Source organism: Eurytemora carolleeae, unplaced genomic scaffold (assembly GCF_000591075.1).
Source record: "Eurytemora carolleeae unplaced genomic scaffold, Eaff_2.0 scaffold63, whole genome shotgun sequence".
Classification (NCBI taxonomy): domain Eukaryota; kingdom Metazoa; phylum Arthropoda; class Copepoda; order Calanoida; family Temoridae; genus Eurytemora; species Eurytemora carolleeae.
Genome location: NW_019396024.1, coordinates 124,088 through 141,603, shown reverse-complemented (window position 1 = coordinate 141,603; position 17,516 = coordinate 124,088). Strand labels below are relative to the sequence as shown.

Here is a 17,516-nt window from a genome sequence, read left to right as displayed (position 1 = left end):
GACATTGGGTTGCCAAGATATAAGGATAAGAATATTGGAGTTTGTGGCAAAAACTCAGTTCCTTTTGCTTTATCTCAAAGTCAAATTTTGAAATATAAAAGGTTTAAGTTATCATATTATAAAAATATAAATGGTTTAAAAAATTACAGTTTGAGGTGAGTGTTTATTTCCGTTTTTTAACTGTACCCAATGTACGGCGCTCTAAATCATTTAGGTAGGATGAATGTTTTTTTGCATACTTTCCCGCATGATAGTGCTACTGCTACAACTAATAACTTATTCACTAAAATATTGAATTTAATCACCTTAAACTATCAAACATTAAGATTAAATAACATTGATTTGATCATACATAACTCTTTAAAGTAGAAAGTTATTAATATTTAACCAGATTTCCTTTAAGGGTAGATAAAAGGTAAAATAACCAGTATTGGAAAAGGAACTCACCGTGGAGAGAAAAAGAAGAAAATTTACACTTTATAGAAATCATAAATGTTATTGAGAATAACAATTTTTTCAGAGACTCTAAAGGGGGGGGGTGGAGCCTCCCCCTGCACTGCTCTAGAGGAGCAAGGATACATATTTTTTTGGCGATTTTTATTTTGTAATAAATTTTTAACTAAAACCTTATATATATCTATTAAATATTACAAATTGCAATTCCCTAACAATATTAATATATCTGTTTCATATTCATATCAAATAAACATTTTTTCCACCCAGCTTAAATGACAGGATATTTTTTTTACAGCTCCTACCAAAAAAAACCATTTTTTACAGATTTTTTTACTGTTTTTTGTAAGAAAGATTTTTACTTTAAAGACTGTACATGGGGGTCGTCAATCCCTTCCTAATTGCCTCTCTACAAATAGAATTTTCTAGTATTATACGTTATTGCAACTATGAAACTATGCATTCCAATCTATATTACAGAAAGCAGGTCCATTAATTGGTTGAACAGGATATCCACGTTGCAGCATTCTACATTCCATTTCCTATACAGTGTTTAGTGTATTTATAGATTTAAACCAATATATTGTTACTAAATCATCCTCCAAGAATCCCAACATCTTTGTTTACAAAATAAGTAATTTCAGCTGTTTTTTGGAGCAATACGTTATAATGCAAAAATGGACTATTTTAATTTTAACATAAACATAGCTTATTAACGAGGTATAACAATTATGGAATTTGTTTGTGAAAAGATTATTTACTTATTTAAAAACAAAATATAAACCTGAATTCTTGATTTTGCATTTCCAAGATCCCTCACATCAGCTGGGGACCACAGCCTTTCTGCCACAGCACATGCCCGAGGCCAAAGTCTAAATAATATCGATGAAATCGAATCAAAATGTCGAATTTGGGAGTTAAGCTAAGTTTATTTTGTATAGAGGATAAAATCAGTTCATGTAAAAACAAATATTCTGATCTTTCTGATTTGGTTGTTTCCTGATTTACCTTGGTGTAAGATTAATGCTGTTTACGAACTCGTCCCACATTGAAGCTTCTCCTCCAACTATTAAACTCTTCTGTTCAGCATCTCCGTAGAAATCTAATGGCTCTGTAGTGTAGTACTTTGTCCAATCACTTCCATAACTTAAAAACAAAGAGAATAGAATATATATTAGAGAGGAATTTAGGAATCTCTCAGTATGAATTTTTTCAGTCCCTTTCAGCCTGAAAGGGAGTTCAAAGTGTACAAATCATGTAAATGTTCACAATTATTTGCAATAGAGTACATTAATACAGTATGTTCCCTAGACTACCCATTTCAACTTCGAATTTTATATAAAGCTGTTAAATAAACTTTGTAATGAATTAGGTGAATAAAAACCATCATTTGATTTATAGTTATAACGGAAAATCATCGTTTGTAAAGTGAAAGGAATAGAGTCTATGTGAAATGATCATTGGTCAATTATGAAACCAGCCTATTTCATAATTTGGTTTTCTTTTAACATTAATTTCAGATTTTCTATAAAATGATATTCAAGGGCCCAACAAGTTATATAGCATAAATATGTGAAGTACACCTGCACTATGGAAACAGTACAACAAAATGGCCGTTTTACACTTTTTTCTAGCAAATTCCCCTCCATATATATATTCTATTCTCTTTGCTTAAAAGTTTTAAATTTGTGGTATATTATTTTATACAATAATATATGAATATTAATAAATCAACCAGCTGATGTCGTAAACCTTTAATGTTTCAAACTTTATAGATTATTTGATCTGACAGAATGTATAGTTTGAAATATCTAAGGTACCCGGCATTGGGTTGCAGAGATATAGGAATTAGAAAATCAGAGTTTGTGGCAAAGACTAAATTCCTTTAGGTAAATATTCTGTAAAGTTATCCCTAATTTTTAGCAGAATGTAGAAATGTTATTTGTTGCTAAAACTTTGTAGAAACATTTTTGTTTTGGGGGGAAAGGTATAGCCGGCCGGATATTTCCTCTAACATTGTTAAAGAAAAAGGTTTTTGAAGTATGTGTGTTCTGTGTATGCATGTGCAGTAATAATTATTTAACTTGATGTTCATACCTAATATAGTTAAGGTACCAAGGTGAAGAGAGAATTACTCTGTATCCAGCCTTAGTTACTCTAGATAACTCCCACTCCCACTGTCCCTGTGTTATGTAAGTGTTAACTTGTTCATTTGTTCATTATGGTCTAATTAGTTTGTTAACCTAACTAACCTATTGTCTTTTTTTTTCAATTTTCACACCTTCATTTTTTCAGGTTTCAATTATTTAAGCTTTTGTTAATCGTAAATGTCAAACTTTAAATCGAGTTTTACTTAAGATTTGTTTGATAGTTTCATTCATTATTCACATATGTTTTTCCACGTAATTTAAAAAATTAGAAAAAATATGGAAACCCTAGATTAAAAGTTTTTTTTAAAACTTACATAAACATTTAAGAAGTTAATTTACATAAACATTCAAGAAGTTAATTTACATAAACATTCAAGAAGTTAATTTACATAAACATTCAAGAAGTTAAGCTTTGAAAAGTTTCGAAAAATAATAAAGTTTTATTAAAAATCTACACTTACTTTCCAAACGTTTATAATCGTATCATCTTTTACTTGAACTCCATTGTCAAATACTTCTTGCCAAACTAAAAAAAAATTTTAAACTTTAATGAGAAATTGGACGGAAGAAACTTAAATCATGTTTTGTTCGGTTACAAGTGCGCAACGTCCAATGTGCATTGTGCATTCTAAGTTTTGAGATTATGTTCCCTTTTTCTTTGTGGCAAAAGGAGGGGGCCATCACTTCCCCCCCCCTCTACCCCACGGATCTGATTACCTATGTAGCCATTCTTGGTTGGAAAAGAGCTGACTATATCGAGAAGCTTCTTGATGTATATACTCTCCAGCTTGGTATAGTCATCAGTCAGGTTCCATTTATTCATAAACTCAGTTATCTCAGGATTACTCCGCCTTAGATATATAAAATGAGGATAAAAGATTCTATGGAACCATCTGCTGGTACTTTTTTTCAATGTGGTTTAATTTAAACATGGTTCAACTAGTGACTCAACTGCACTGCGTTTTTTTAAAGTCAGCCATTATTGCTGTAATTTATGTCAGAATATCTCTAATTAATAAAATTGCACATCAGATAAAGATTAACAATTTAAAAAATATATTTATCTTACCAACACTTAAAATCAACCTCGTCTCCACCAAGGTGTAGGTATTTGTCAGGAAAAACCTTGATAAATCAATATAATTAATCAGAATGATACTTCAATCATGTGAAATCTTTAAAACCAGAACTAAATCAAGTTTTCATGATTTGTCATGTTTGTATTGTAATTCATCTTACCTCTGTACGCAAATATTTATTAGTACTTTGTTTCAATTATTTATCTACCTGAGTAACTTCTTCGAAGAACTCCTGAATAAAAGCGTAAACTCTTTTTTTTGTTGGATTCATTGGCCCATAGCCCCCTGTCTTTACCCCTGACTCATCATAACACCTGAATTACATTAAACGTAAAGGAATTGCGTCTTTTTCACAAACTCTGATTTTCAATTCCCTATATCTCCGTAACCCGATGTCGTAGACATTAGATATTTCAAACTATGAACCCTGTTAGATTAAATATTCAAAGTTTGAATTATCAAACGTTTACATTATCAGAATGCAAGGGTATAGGGATACAAAAACTTATGTTTGTGGCAAAGACTCAATTCCTTTGTGCAATTATATCTTTGTAGTTGTCTGAAAAAAATATCGATATTTACAATTTAAGAAAATAACCCAATTTAGACAGAAAATTGTTTATTGGAACATTCAGAATAAATAGCGGCTTGAAAAGCAATGTTCATAAGCTTAAATTGTGACTAGAAGCTAGTAAAAGCTTAGTGATAAAAATTTACACAGGAGGTATTAAAGATCAAAGCTTTTTTAATGAATCTTGATTTATTAACTTTGGGTTAAAACTAGTTGTGGCACTTTAAAAAAGAAATCCTCTAAAAATTATGGCTGAACTTTTTAAAGGTTAAACTTCTTTATTTTGTACTCCCATATTTGTCTTTTTTTTGGAAATTTTAGGGCAAAACAGAGATTCTAAAATATGAAATTAAAGGGGTATAATATAGACTTAGTTTAAATTAATTTTAAGTTACCTTACACTTAAGTATAATTTACAGGACTGTAATTGATATGTGACCTTTCATTTAATGAGTGGCATCGCTGATTTAAAACGGTAACCTTTAAAGTTTTGTCTTTATCTTGAACTAGCTTGGGAACCCAGGAGGGTGCCTATAGTTACTCCCGCTGTTACCCGCACTTGGTCAATTTTACCAGTGGCCGAATTTAAAGAATTTAAGCGGCGGTTTAAATTTTGGCCGCGGCTTAAATATGTTTGGTTCCACTTGAAATTGTATCAAATGTTTCAAGATTTATGCCGGCGCTTAATTTAAACCGGGTTTTGGCGGATTTAAACCGCGGCTCAAATTCTTTAAATTCCATCTCATGAAACTATATTTTGCCATAAAAGTTAAGACTCTCAACTTAGAATCTCAAAGTTAAGCTTAGAACAATACCGTGGCTCTCCTGTGTTCCCCAGTCAAAAATTCCCTAATTTAGAAACTTGTTTCTTTTCCCCGGTCCCCCTTTTAATTTGGGTGAGTGCAATGTAGAATGTAGATTCCCAGACATCCTTATTTCATACTTACTCTGCTAGAAGTCCAGGTTGGCCTGCTTCGAAGGATTGAGTATGACCAGGAGTATCGAACTCGCTTACTACCCTGATACCTCTCAACCGAGCATACTCAATAATATCAGCCACGTCTTGTTGAGTGTAAACCGCGATCGTTTCGTGCCATGCACCCTTTTTACTAGCAAATAATTAGTTGTCATTAACTCAAATGTCAATTATTTTTAATAATAAGTCTCAGAAAAAACGAGACCATTATAACTATTAATTACTACTTAACCGGGAGATTAAGGGAGGATAATTAAATTGAGGGGAAAACCACTTAGCCGAGGGCCTCCAAGACCTTTTTGGGGTTCTAAACCTCACGAGCGTAGCGAGGANTGATGACAGCTCAGTAAAGCTGTATGTACATGTTTTGATCTTTCCTAGATCAAATATTAAACTAGGTGTAGTTTACTATTTTATTCAAAATTGATTGAGAGAGCGATAAATGTAAAAATAAAATTAAATTAGAGAACTATTTATTTGATAAATCTGTATGGATCACAGGGAGGATAATTACTTATCCTCCCTGTAAAGAGGGAGGATAAGTAATTATCCTCCCTGTAAATAGGGAGGATAAGTAATTATCCTCCCTGGAAATAAAAAAGTAGGGAATTTAAGGTTGGTTATTTCGTTGAACAGGAGATTAAATATTTATTTTAAAATGTTAATCTACCTAAAATCTTAAATCAGAACATTAAAAAAATTTGACTACCCGTTTCAGTTTTTTAATGTGTTTTTGAACAATAACTCGGAAGACTTGGAGACAGCGTGTGAGAACCAAAAGAATAGATTATACATAGAGTGGAATTCAAACAATCCCTTGGTATGAATTTTGTCAGACCCTTTCAGCCTGATTATACTTTATTATAATTAAACAATAAAAAACTAACCTTACCAACCGGATATTCAGTATGACCCCATCTAATATCAAATAAAAAAAGAAATCTATCAAAAAAAATTTTTAGTTAAAGGAAAATGCCTTAAAAAGAAGGGGTGGGGGGGGGGGCGAGGGTGTATTCTTTGCTGTCCCTTATAAATGCCTCATAATTTACAGTTGAAATAACCTACATTTACGCTTAAGGGAGAGGCATTCCCCCCCTTAATTAGGCTGGGGGGGGGCTGAGTCCCCTCCCTAGTTGCCCGCCTGTGGCTGTCCCAAAAAGCAAAACAATTAGAAGACAACTCTAGCAAGGGGATTCTAGGATTAAGCCAGGAGAGGGGGGAAGGGTAATAATATTTTTTCACTCCTCCCCCCTTCTTGTCAGGAATTTAAAAAATGATGATATCTCCCTCATTGTTACTCAGATATCGAGCTAGGTTGATGAACCAGTAAAGGAAAAAATTTCAGATTTGAAAATATCAAAATATTTTTTTTTTCAAATACAATCACATCGCAAAAAATGCAAAACTTCCCTGCAAGATTCATGCAATATGCTTCTTTTTGTCAAGAGCAATTTAGATAGATATTTTGTCTGCAGTTTTGCAATATTTTTCTTTTCCTTTGAGCTATTACAAATACAAAAAATGGCATCAAAAAGGAAATGCCGTTTAAAGCTTAAAAAAGGCAATTTCAGGCTTTAAGCTTGACGCTCAATCTGAACCCACAGCCTTACTTATTATCGAGAAACTAAAGTGTGTAATTAGTCATTAATTTCTGGTCCAAAAAATGCCCCCTCCCCCCTTTAGCAAATTCCAAGCTACCTGCGTGCCAAAACAAAAGTATTATCTTTTTTAAACTAAACAATTTTTTTTTTATTTATTAAGTGTTCCATAGAGAAAATGTTTTTAGTCCATTCTTAAAAATTAAAATAGAATTTAAACATCTATACATTCTACATATAGAAGCTTCCCGCAAATTTTCCAGGGTTGCTTCCCCCCTTTCCTTTTCAAATTGATTTTTATCGAAGCCTATGCTGAAATGAACCCGGGAATGCATGACAGGCTATCAGAGAAAATCAAATGATTTTTAAGAAAAGTTTTCTATAAAATGATGGTCCAGGGCCCAAAAGGTATAGCACAAATATGTGAAGTACACATGCAGTATGGAAACAGTACAACAAAATGGCCGTTTTATACTTTTTTCGAGTAAATTCCACGCTATGTATAATCGGTGCTATGGAAACGCCTCAACACGGAAACGCCTCAACACGGAATCGGACCCAAAAAAAACGGAAACCTCCCCAATACAACTTTTTCTGAAAATCGGAAACGGACCCAAAAAATGAGGAAACGGACCCAAAAAAAGAGGAAACGGACCCAAATAAAGGGGAAACCGATCAACAAACTGAGAGTTTAAAACTTTTTCTGAAAACCGGAAACTGACCCAAAAAAAAGAGGAAACGGACCCAAAAAAAAGGGAAACGAATCAAATGTAAATATAGCGGAAACCGACCCAAAATATTCGGAAATCCCTCAACACTTTTTAGTTTTTGAGGGATTTCCGATAATTCTTGAAAAAAGAAGGAAACGGACCCAAACTCACTTTTGGGTCCGTTTCCGTGTTGAGGCGTTTCCGTGTTGAGGCGTTTCCATAGCACCGTATAATCTATTCTCTTTGGTGAGAACGGTTGATAATGCAAAGCATTATGAACAATATGAAGATCCCAAGACGAGACCACTTTGATCAATTTTAAATCACAGGTAGCGAATTATCGATACGTTTTTTAATGTAACAATTTGGGTTTTTTTGTAGAATATTTTACTAGGTTTGAACCAAATAAGGTTATTTTTCTTAGGGTATATTACTATATCTCTACATCATGTTATCTTTCTGTCAGAGCAAATGTGTTCAATTTTCAACAAATAAAGGAAATCGCTTGCAAAAAAGTTTGTGCACATTTTTTCGTTTGGATTACGGTAAATTTTTGCGCAAACATAAGACCTTTTTAGTATTAATAACATTGCGCACCGTTTGCGAAATATGCAACCAAATTTGTGTGAAAATTGTCTACCGCTGAAAACCCTAATGACAATATAAATTAAATTTCCAACATCTGAAATATGCAGTTTTAGTCTGTAGGGATTTACAAATTATAAAAGGTCGTCTTTTTAGACCCAAACAACCGGTCAAACATGTTTGTATTTTATCAAACATTCTACTGGGTTTCTTGTTATTAGTGACTTGGTAATGAAATAATCTCTATTTTAGGCCCAAACAACCGGTCAAAAATGTTTGTATTTTATCAAACATTCTACTGGGTTTCTTGTTATTAGTGACTTGGTAATGAAATAATCCTTATTTTAGACCCAAACAACCGGTCAAACATGTTTGTATTTTATCAAACATTCTACTGGGGTTCTTGTTATTAGTGACTTGGTAATGAAATAATCTCTATTTTAGGACACCCAGAGAGTAAAATCTAGTTTTCATTTACCTAAGGTCTGGAAATTTGATCGAAACGTAAGGAAACGAAGGGTCATCTGTGATGTGCCAGTGGAACACGTTGAATTTATTCATCTCCATCAAATCAAGATTATCCTTGAAAAAAAAAATCCGTATCCAAAATTTTTAGTCTTCGTTCAAATCTTGATAGAATTACGAGCCTTTTTTTTACAATTTATAATCACAATACAATTAGTTGATTTGCTGTTCTAGTAAAGAAGGTTACAAATGAATTCATGACTAATGAATATATTGTGATTTGCTGAAGTTGATATTACCTTGATTACTGATTTAGCAATGTAGTGTCTAGATGTATCTATGAGTACTCCTCTGTGAGAAAAGCGAGGAGAATCCATAACTTGACTTCCATTTACCAGATACTTAAATAGGATCATATAATTTGTTTTGTATCATTAAATGAGATTGTGAAAGTACATATAATATACAGGATGTCCCAAAAAAAACTGTGCAGAAGGGGTATTAGTTACTGAGGAACAATTTTTCTGTTTAATTTTTACAATCAAGGTGTTATTAGAAAGCTCAATATTTCAGTTATTAGAAAGCTCTATATTTTAGTTATTTCGTAATGTAAATTTTTCCTTCTAATTTAAAGATTTCGAATTTCTTTTTTTAACTCATAAGCTGTTAGTCTTAGGTTTCATTTTGAACTAAAACTTCGGAATCAGCGATCATTACTTTTGAAGCGAGAGCATTCTAAAAATAAAATATGCATTAAAAAACCGAAAAGATAGCTACAGAGGTACCTCCGGTGGATTAAAAAAATATTTGCGTGCGGCGCCACTTAAACATGCAATATTAAGTTCATTTAAAAATTTTTGTTTCTTCCCGGCAAAAGTGTAAAAGTGGGCACCACATTTCCAACTCGCACCACTTACCATGTCGGGGGTTTGACATAAAAATTACTTAAACACCGTAATAAAATTCTAGGAGGGGATGGGGATGATAGAAAATTCGACACACTTTGTGCCCATTATTTCAATAGAATACGGTCGTCTTCGTTCAACCTTTTATCAACAATTTAGCTAAAGATGTAGTGTATTTTTCGACCTACGCCAAATCCGCTATACTACACATCCGACCTACTAGCATGTGGTTTTACAGCAGCTATATGGACTTGTGGCTGCAGCGCCCGGCCCCCTATCCTGGCCGCGGTGCTCGACCCCTAACCTGTCCATAGCTACAGCGCTCGGCCCAGAAATTGTCTTAACCTAACCTAACCCTCAAATAATACAAAAATAAACTACTGGCGTAGGTCCGATATTGCAGTAGGTCTGAAAGTTAGTAGGTCAGAAGTTCAGTAGGGGGAATGTTGCGTATAGACGATGTAACATTACCGCTAAAGAATTTGTAATTTGTCAATATTATGATGAATACATCTCTGAAAATATTTTTAGATTTTTGTTCATTATAAATTACAAAATCCCAAGCGACGTTTCTAATCTAACGACTTAAAAACATCACCTTTTATTCCATATGTTTTACTGATAATAACAAATTGTTCTATTTTTAATGTTCAAACCTGTAGAAGAGGACCAAAAATTGACAAATTTTATAGAACAAATGATGTATTAATTACTAGGATATCCCAATATACCTGTACAAAATCTGGTCCTCCAACCGAATCAGATCCATCTACCGAACCAAATCCTTCAACCAAACCAGATCCTTCAGCTGCACCTGATCCTCCAATCAAACTAGACCCTTCAACCAAACAAGATCCTTCAACCAAACCAGATCCTTCTACAAAACCAAATCCTTCAACCAAACCAGATCCTTCTACAAAACCAAATCCTTCAACCAAACCAGATCCGTCACCAAACCAGATCTTTCAACCGAACCAGTTTCTCCAACCTAACCAGTTCCTTCAACCAAACCAGATCCTTCAATTGAACCAGATCACTCTACTAAATTCCAGATCCTTCTACCAAACCAGATCCTACTACTAAACCAAATCATTCAACCAACCCAGATCCGTCAACCAACCAGATCCTTCAATCAAACCAGATCCCTCTACTGAACCAGATCCTTCCACCAAGCCAGATCCTTCTAATTATTTTAAAGCATTACTCTGGCAATTTCTGTACTCCGACAGCTTATCCCCGTACTTCATTCTAATTTATATACCTGTACAGTATCCCCATACTCCATACTAGGATACACCAGTTGACTAAATGTTTCTAGCCCCCGGAGTATCCCCCAGACTGTAAAGGCAATAATCTTCGCCTTTCCAGGGTCATCCGGAGAGTTTATTTTAACCTCGTCTGTAAAATTATATATGATTATACATGATTCCTGTAACAGCAGGATGATAAGTTAATTAACATCCCTTGGGACAAATAAGTAAAAAAAATTCCCCTCTCTGCTATGTAAGTTTTTGTGAAAAAAATAATGCATTTTCATCCTTCAAGACGATACACCTCTGTAAAATTCCTTTTCCAGGAAATAAAAATTTTACTTCACCCTTGGTAAAGTAAAATTCTCTTAATTTTCCTGTAAAGTATTGTAAATAACTATACTATAATCTTCTATAGTATTGTAAAGTTCAAAATGTAGGTTTTCCAAAAACTGATGAAAGATACATAGAATTAAATTAAAAAATTGTCAATCAACTATATCATTATTTCTTAGTAAAAAATAAAAAAACCTGTTCTTTCATACGACGATTTTTTAAAATTTGGAATAATTCCAATGATAAAAAATTACTTACAATGTTCATCCATATCTAAATGCGGTAGTTTCTCACAGCCTGCCTTATTATTCATCAATATCTCCACAGAGTCTAGATATCCCCTGTAGGATGGATCGGTTCGTACCTCTCGTCGTGCATCCCGCCGTCTTTTCCTTCTAAATAATTTTATCTACATCACGTGTTATAAAATTCTTTGTTTTTATGATAACATTCTAAACAAGGCAACATGTATCAGTGACAGTGTAATGTCTGTACACTGTACAATTACAGTGTGCAGTGTACATTGTTCTTTGCATAACCAGCATAGGATTTTATTCGGCTGTGTTAAGTTGTGAATGAAGGTTATGCAGTGCGGTGCAGTGTGCACTGTTAGTAGAAACACATATATTTTTTTTTATTTTCGATTTTGTCGAAAACGTTTCGAAATTTCGACCATTTTGTTCAAAATTGCTAAAAGAATATTAGGGATGTACAATGTAAAAGTTTGTGAGATATTCTTCACATTCTGTTTATAACGTGTTTCATGTTTTATATGGTAAATTATACATTGCATAAATTAGACTATACCCCAATAACAAATTGTAATCTTTATCATCACGAAGATATAAATTTTTACAAAGAATTCTTCCCCAAACAAATGTTGAAAATTTCCATTCCAAAGTTTGATTCAAAGTCCATTGTCACAATTTGTTCTTGAGAGTTTTGATCATATTAGAGAAATTTGAACAGATCTTGGTGGCATACAAACTTTAAGGTTTTGTTTAATAATCAATAAAATCCTTTGCAATCATAATTTTTTATAATACAGAACCACCGTTAAATACCTTTCTTTCTAACACGATAAATATTATTACTATGTAATTTACATTATACATTCATAAATCCAACAATATAATTATTGGCAAAATAACTTACTTATTAGAAGAATCTAAATAGCTGACAATATCAGTAGCAGAAGGAGGGAATACTCGTTTGTAATATCTAATTAAAACAAAACCATTATTATTTATTCTTAGGGATTTAATTAAACGCTTGTACTCAATGCAAAATTATCATTTTTTGTTTTCAAAATCAAAGATTTCTCTGAAAGCCAAAATGTCAGCGTCAAATTATTGTCTACACAGTGTTCACCCAGAAAACCTGGTTTGTGTGTTGAATTTCGTGGATTTTCTGTTACTTGCAACCAACGCTATTCGGGAAAAAATATAAAACATAAAAATGCATTTCCAATTTAATCTTTCTATCAGATCAATCTATCTATAACGAAACAAAACGTCGTCGTTTTGTTTCCTCTTTTTAAGTCTGATGTTTTATGAGTCTGAGCAAAACACTACGTAAATTATATCTAAAAGTTGCGATTGTTCTTGGCTTTAGGATTATTTTTTGTGAGAATTAGTTTCTGATGATTCTTGTTTTCATTATCGAACATATCCCTATTGAGAAACAATTGCCGGATTTTAGCTCATGTCGCGTTTTCAAAACATATCCCGATTTTGAGACAAATACAGGAATTCATATCAATGTCACTTTTTAAGCATTTATACGGATTTTTTGATAAGGTAAAATATAAACAAAAAAGAAAATAAAACTGTTCTTTTATAATTAAAAAATCATTACAGCATTGAGAAATCTAATATTAATATCATTAGTTCTTGCAATATAGATTTAACTAGAAATGCGGGAAACTGTTTGCTCGAAAATAAATCATCGATATTCTCTAGTTTAACAGATAAAATGTGTAAACTTAGATTCTAGAAATAATTCAGAAGTTAAGGGGGGGAGGGCACGAAACGTATTACTCTCCGGGAAATTTAAACAGTGTATAAACATAACTTAGCATTGTCCTAGGAGGCTGATTTTTTTGCATTCGAGCTTAAATTCTGTATATTATATGCATTTTTTGGTTTTGAACGGACATGAGCAAAGTGCGCGCGCGCTTTTTTTGTGAAAAATACGACTTTTTTATAGTAAAAACAATCCTAACTTCATTAATTGCACTTGAACATTTATCCTGATACTCTTGATAAAAATATACGCTCAAAAATTCACCTCCAAAGCCTTAAATGTTCGCGCAGGCACGCAATAGGAGAAAAAAATCTTTGAATACTTATTTGCTAAGTTTGGCCTAAGTCAGAATAAAAGTAGCATAAGATACATCAAACTATAGCAAAATTGGGACAAGGAATTCATTTCCGAGGTCAAAATAGACATTGGAGCCTTTTGACCGGCGCGCAAGTCATCTTAGCACAGATTTTACATACTGTATGTCGATTTATAGGTAATTGGGTACGAGTAATTCATTTCTGAGGTAAACATAAATATTGGATCATTATGACCGGCGCGCTAGTAGCCGGCAGTTTCATTATGGGTTATCTTAGCACAGATTTACATGATTTATGCATGCGAGCTTAAATTATGTATATTACATGCATTTTTGGTTTTGAACAGATCTGAGCAAAAGTGTGCGCGCGCGCTTTTTGTGAAAAATACGACTTTTTTACATTAAAACAATCTTAACCTCATTAATTGCACTTGAACATTTATCCTGACACTCTTGGGAACAAATATACGCTCAAAAAATTCACATCCAAAGCCTGAAATGTCCGCGCGCGCGTGCACAAAAATGAAAATATCTTTGAATACTTATTTGCTAAGTTTAGCTAGGTTAGAATAAAAATAGCATGAGATACATCGAACTATAGCAAAATTGGGGCAAGGATTACATTTCAGTTGTCAAAATAGACATTGGAGCATTCTGACCGGCGCGATAGCAGCCAACCATTACATTAATGGTCATCTTAGCACAGATTTTACAAGTTGTATGTCGATTTATAGGTAATGGCAAGAGGAATTTTTTTTTTAGGTCAAAATAAATATTGGAACATTCTGACCGGCGCGCTAGTAGCCAAACATTACATTATGGGTTATCTTAGCACAGATTCTACATGTTGTATTTCGATCTATGGGTAATTGGCACGAGGAGCTCATTTCTTGAGTAAAAACTTTTGTAAGACCACTCTGATCGACGCGCTAGCAGCCAGCAAGGATGTGGCTTAAACCAATCTAACCTGGATATTGCTGAATCGATTATATCACACGGACCATGGATGTGGCTTGAACCAATCTAAAAAAAGAAACATTTGCAAAAAAATGCTAAACTTTTCCAAAACAATCAAATTTTCTAATTAACAATTAGCAATTAACACTCTAAGAAATTGAGTTTTTGCCACAAATGCCAATTTTATAATACCTAAATCTCAACAACCAGATGATGCATACCTTTCATATTTCAAGCTTACATTATTTGATCCACCAGAATTCATAGTTTGAAATATTTACGGTCTACGACATTTCGTTTTAAAGAAATTGGGATTTAAAAATCCGAGTTGGTGGCAAAAACTCAATTCCTTGGTTTTAATATCGATAATGATTAACTTAAAATCGTAAAATATTATCTGTTCATAACAGAAAAGATTTAAATGCAAAATTGCTAATTTAACAAATTATTTTATTATTTCCTGAGGCCGAATTTAAAGAATTTATACCATGTCTACATGTGATTCAAATATGAGACGTGGTTCAAACATGGCTGGTTCAACTTGAAATTTTTATTAGTGTTTTATTCATAGAGAATAGAATTTATAGAGAAGAATTTACTAGAAAAAAGTGTAAAACGGCCATTTTGTTGTACTGTTTCCATACTGCAGGTGTACTTCACATATTTATGCTATATAACCGGTTGGGCCCTGGAATATCATTTTATAAAAAATCTAAAATTATTGTTAAAAGAAAACCAAATTATGAAAAAGGCAGGTTTCACAATGGACCAATGATCATTTCACATAGACTCTATGCCTTCCACTTTGCAAACGATGATTTTATTTAACAGTTTAAAAAATTCGAAATTGAAATGGATAGTTTAGGGAATATACTGTATTAATGTACTCTACTGCATATAATTTGTGAACATTTACATGATTTGTACACTTTGAACTCCCTTTTAGGCTGCAAGGTACTGAAAAAATTCATACCGAGAGATTCTTTTAATTCCTCTCTATATATTCTATTCTCTATGGGTTTATTATTTGATTGAGCCAGCGCGCAATTTTAACCGGTGATTGGTGGTTCAGCGACGCGGTTTAAATTCATTAAAGTCGGCCTCTGATTCCTTAAAATTCTTACCTCAAATCTGAAAACACTGCTGCGAAGCAGAAAGAAGTCAGATTGTTGTTTTTGAAGCTTGGGTTTAGGCCAAACCTCTCCTCTACGGAATAGATTAGTTTATTATAAAATAAAATTGAAATGATTGTCAAAATATAGGAATAAAAAATTGCTAAAAACACACCACAAAAATAATTTTCACACTCATTTTTTTAAATATATGTAGCAGAGCTGTATAAGCATGACATAATTTTCTATACATTACATGCATAATTTATGATTTCTCGAATTTGTATCGGTTTCGTTGAAAATATTTACTTCGCGCGGTATTATGGTATAAATTTGATTAAATTAGAATTTTGACCATTCAAAATATGTTATGTGTGAATATATTTTTTTTTAATTTTCAACTGATATTTGTCTGAAATAGATTAAAATCCCAGGATTTGTGGTTTAAGTCCCGTCCATTACATATACTGCATTGCGGGAAAGAAAACTAAAAGTTTGAAATAGAGGAATGTGTACTTTAAGGTGACTTTAAAAACGTTAGATGTAGTTCAAATTAAGGACCGGACTCTTTTGAAAACAAACCAAGTGCTCCTACAACTTGTGAAAGGGAAGGACCAAGCTCTTAAAAAACGCAGGTAGTTGTGACAGTAATCATCCAAGAAAACATCATACTTTTGCTTTGTTTATTATATTCTCCTTTCCTGCTTTGAAAAACAAATCATTGGATTCTTTGTTGTGATCTCCTCCCACTTCACCATTTCTTGATTTGGTGTAATCCGACCTTAACAATATGACATCAAAACACTCAACTTTGAAAACAGATGCTCAGCTCAACTTTGCACCAGTATTCAATCATACAACTATTCACAGAATACCACTTAATACACTAACACTCAAATGATCAAATCTATAGTTAAGATTGTATGACTGACAAATACGCAGCAGAAACTCACTAATTAAAAGGTTAAATTAACAGTTTTAAAATAAAAAGAGAAAATTCTTTAATGCCGTCTTCGTCGTAACTTGTAAGCTTGTAATTTGAAATATGCTTGTAAGGAATCAAAGCCTTATAAAAAAATGCGTCTTCATTGTATTTATATAACCGCCGACCACTGCAAATAAAAAACACAATATTCCTTGTTTGTTGAACCCAAGCTCCAGGTCGTTCAGGCCAGTTCTTAAACTCATCTCCACCATGCTCTTGACTAATAGACTGGACTGCAAACAGTCCAAGCAGAAAACATCTTTGGAGCATAATCTCTTCAAATATAATTGATTTAATAGTACACTATTTAATACACAATTTAATTTAAACGATATTTTAAATGCAAAATTAATATCAATGTTGACCTGTCACAGTTAAATACTCAACTTGTGACATTATATCTGAGCTAAAATCCATTTTGGGGTTATCAACGAAAAGGAGCCTTGACAAAACCAGTTATATAATTATTTATGTTAAAATATTCAATAAGTTTTATAAATTTTGAAATTCATTCACCGCTGATTTGATTATTGAATAAGGGAGAAAGAACAAATTGAATATTAAAACAAAATTTACTAACAATTTTATTTTTAAAACAATTATTTTTAGAATAAAAATCAAAAAATTCCTTCGACTAATAGTACAAGAACTTTGGGGTAAAAAAACAGTAATACTGTTACGAACCATAATCAAAATAATGTAAATACAAAAAAAGAAATACATTTTAAAACATCTAAGGTTATAAGTAAAGTTAGCTCATTATATGATACCCTAAAAAATTGGTATCATCCTCTTCACAAAAGTGAATTTTAATTCATATTGATTTGCATGTTTTCAAATGCAAGTTTACAACTACCTTTCTAAAGAACTATTGAAATGTGTTTCAAATATGATTAAAGTGATCATATTTATTAATGGAACACTTGTCCACACATACGGCTTTCCTCATAATTGATGAAAGAGTTTAAACCATGGAATGCCCAATCAAAGCCAACACTTATGCAAATGCATTATCCAGAAATTTAATTTTACGTAGATTTTAA

The 17,516-nt window shown here is 32.6% G+C and overlaps 1 protein-coding gene across 1 annotated transcript; it reads right to left on the bottom strand.

The window, feature by feature from the left end:
- Positions 1 to 863: 863 nt before the first annotated feature.
- LOC111706453 (beta-hexosaminidase subunit alpha) lies at positions 864 to 16,780 on the bottom strand. The gene is made up of 17 exons (XM_023479369.1): positions 16,625 to 16,780; positions 15,501 to 15,582; positions 14,387 to 14,442; positions 12,234 to 12,299; positions 11,337 to 11,473; positions 10,754 to 10,890; positions 8,887 to 8,988; positions 8,601 to 8,704; positions 5,201 to 5,362; positions 3,891 to 3,996; positions 3,673 to 3,728; positions 3,321 to 3,454; positions 3,065 to 3,129; positions 2,551 to 2,636; positions 1,462 to 1,599; positions 1,238 to 1,325; positions 864 to 995 (listed from the first exon to the last, which is right to left on the bottom strand). Exons 1-17 carry the CDS (start codon positions 16,741 to 16,743, stop codon positions 909 to 911), a joined length of 1,725 nt encoding a protein of 574 aa, XP_023335137.1. The 5' UTR covers positions 16,744 to 16,780; the 3' UTR covers positions 864 to 908.
- Between the last annotated feature and the right edge of the window lie 736 nt (positions 16,781 to 17,516).

What these genes read in the sequence shown, in the direction of transcription:
- LOC111706453 (XM_023479369.1), bottom strand. Translation starts at nt 16,743, where the DNA reads ATGCTCCAAAGATGTTTTCTGCTTGGACTGTTTGCAGTCCAGTCTATT. An exon ending in TTGCTAAATCAGTAATCAAG is followed by an intron (nt 8,705 to 8,886) that starts GTAATATCAACT and finishes TTTTTTTTCAAG; the next exon opens with GATAATCTTGATTTGATGGA. An exon ending in TCTTCGAAGAAGTTACTCAG is followed by an intron (nt 3,729 to 3,890) that starts GTAGATAAATAA and finishes TGATTTATCAAG; the next exon opens with GTTTTTCCTGACAAATACCT.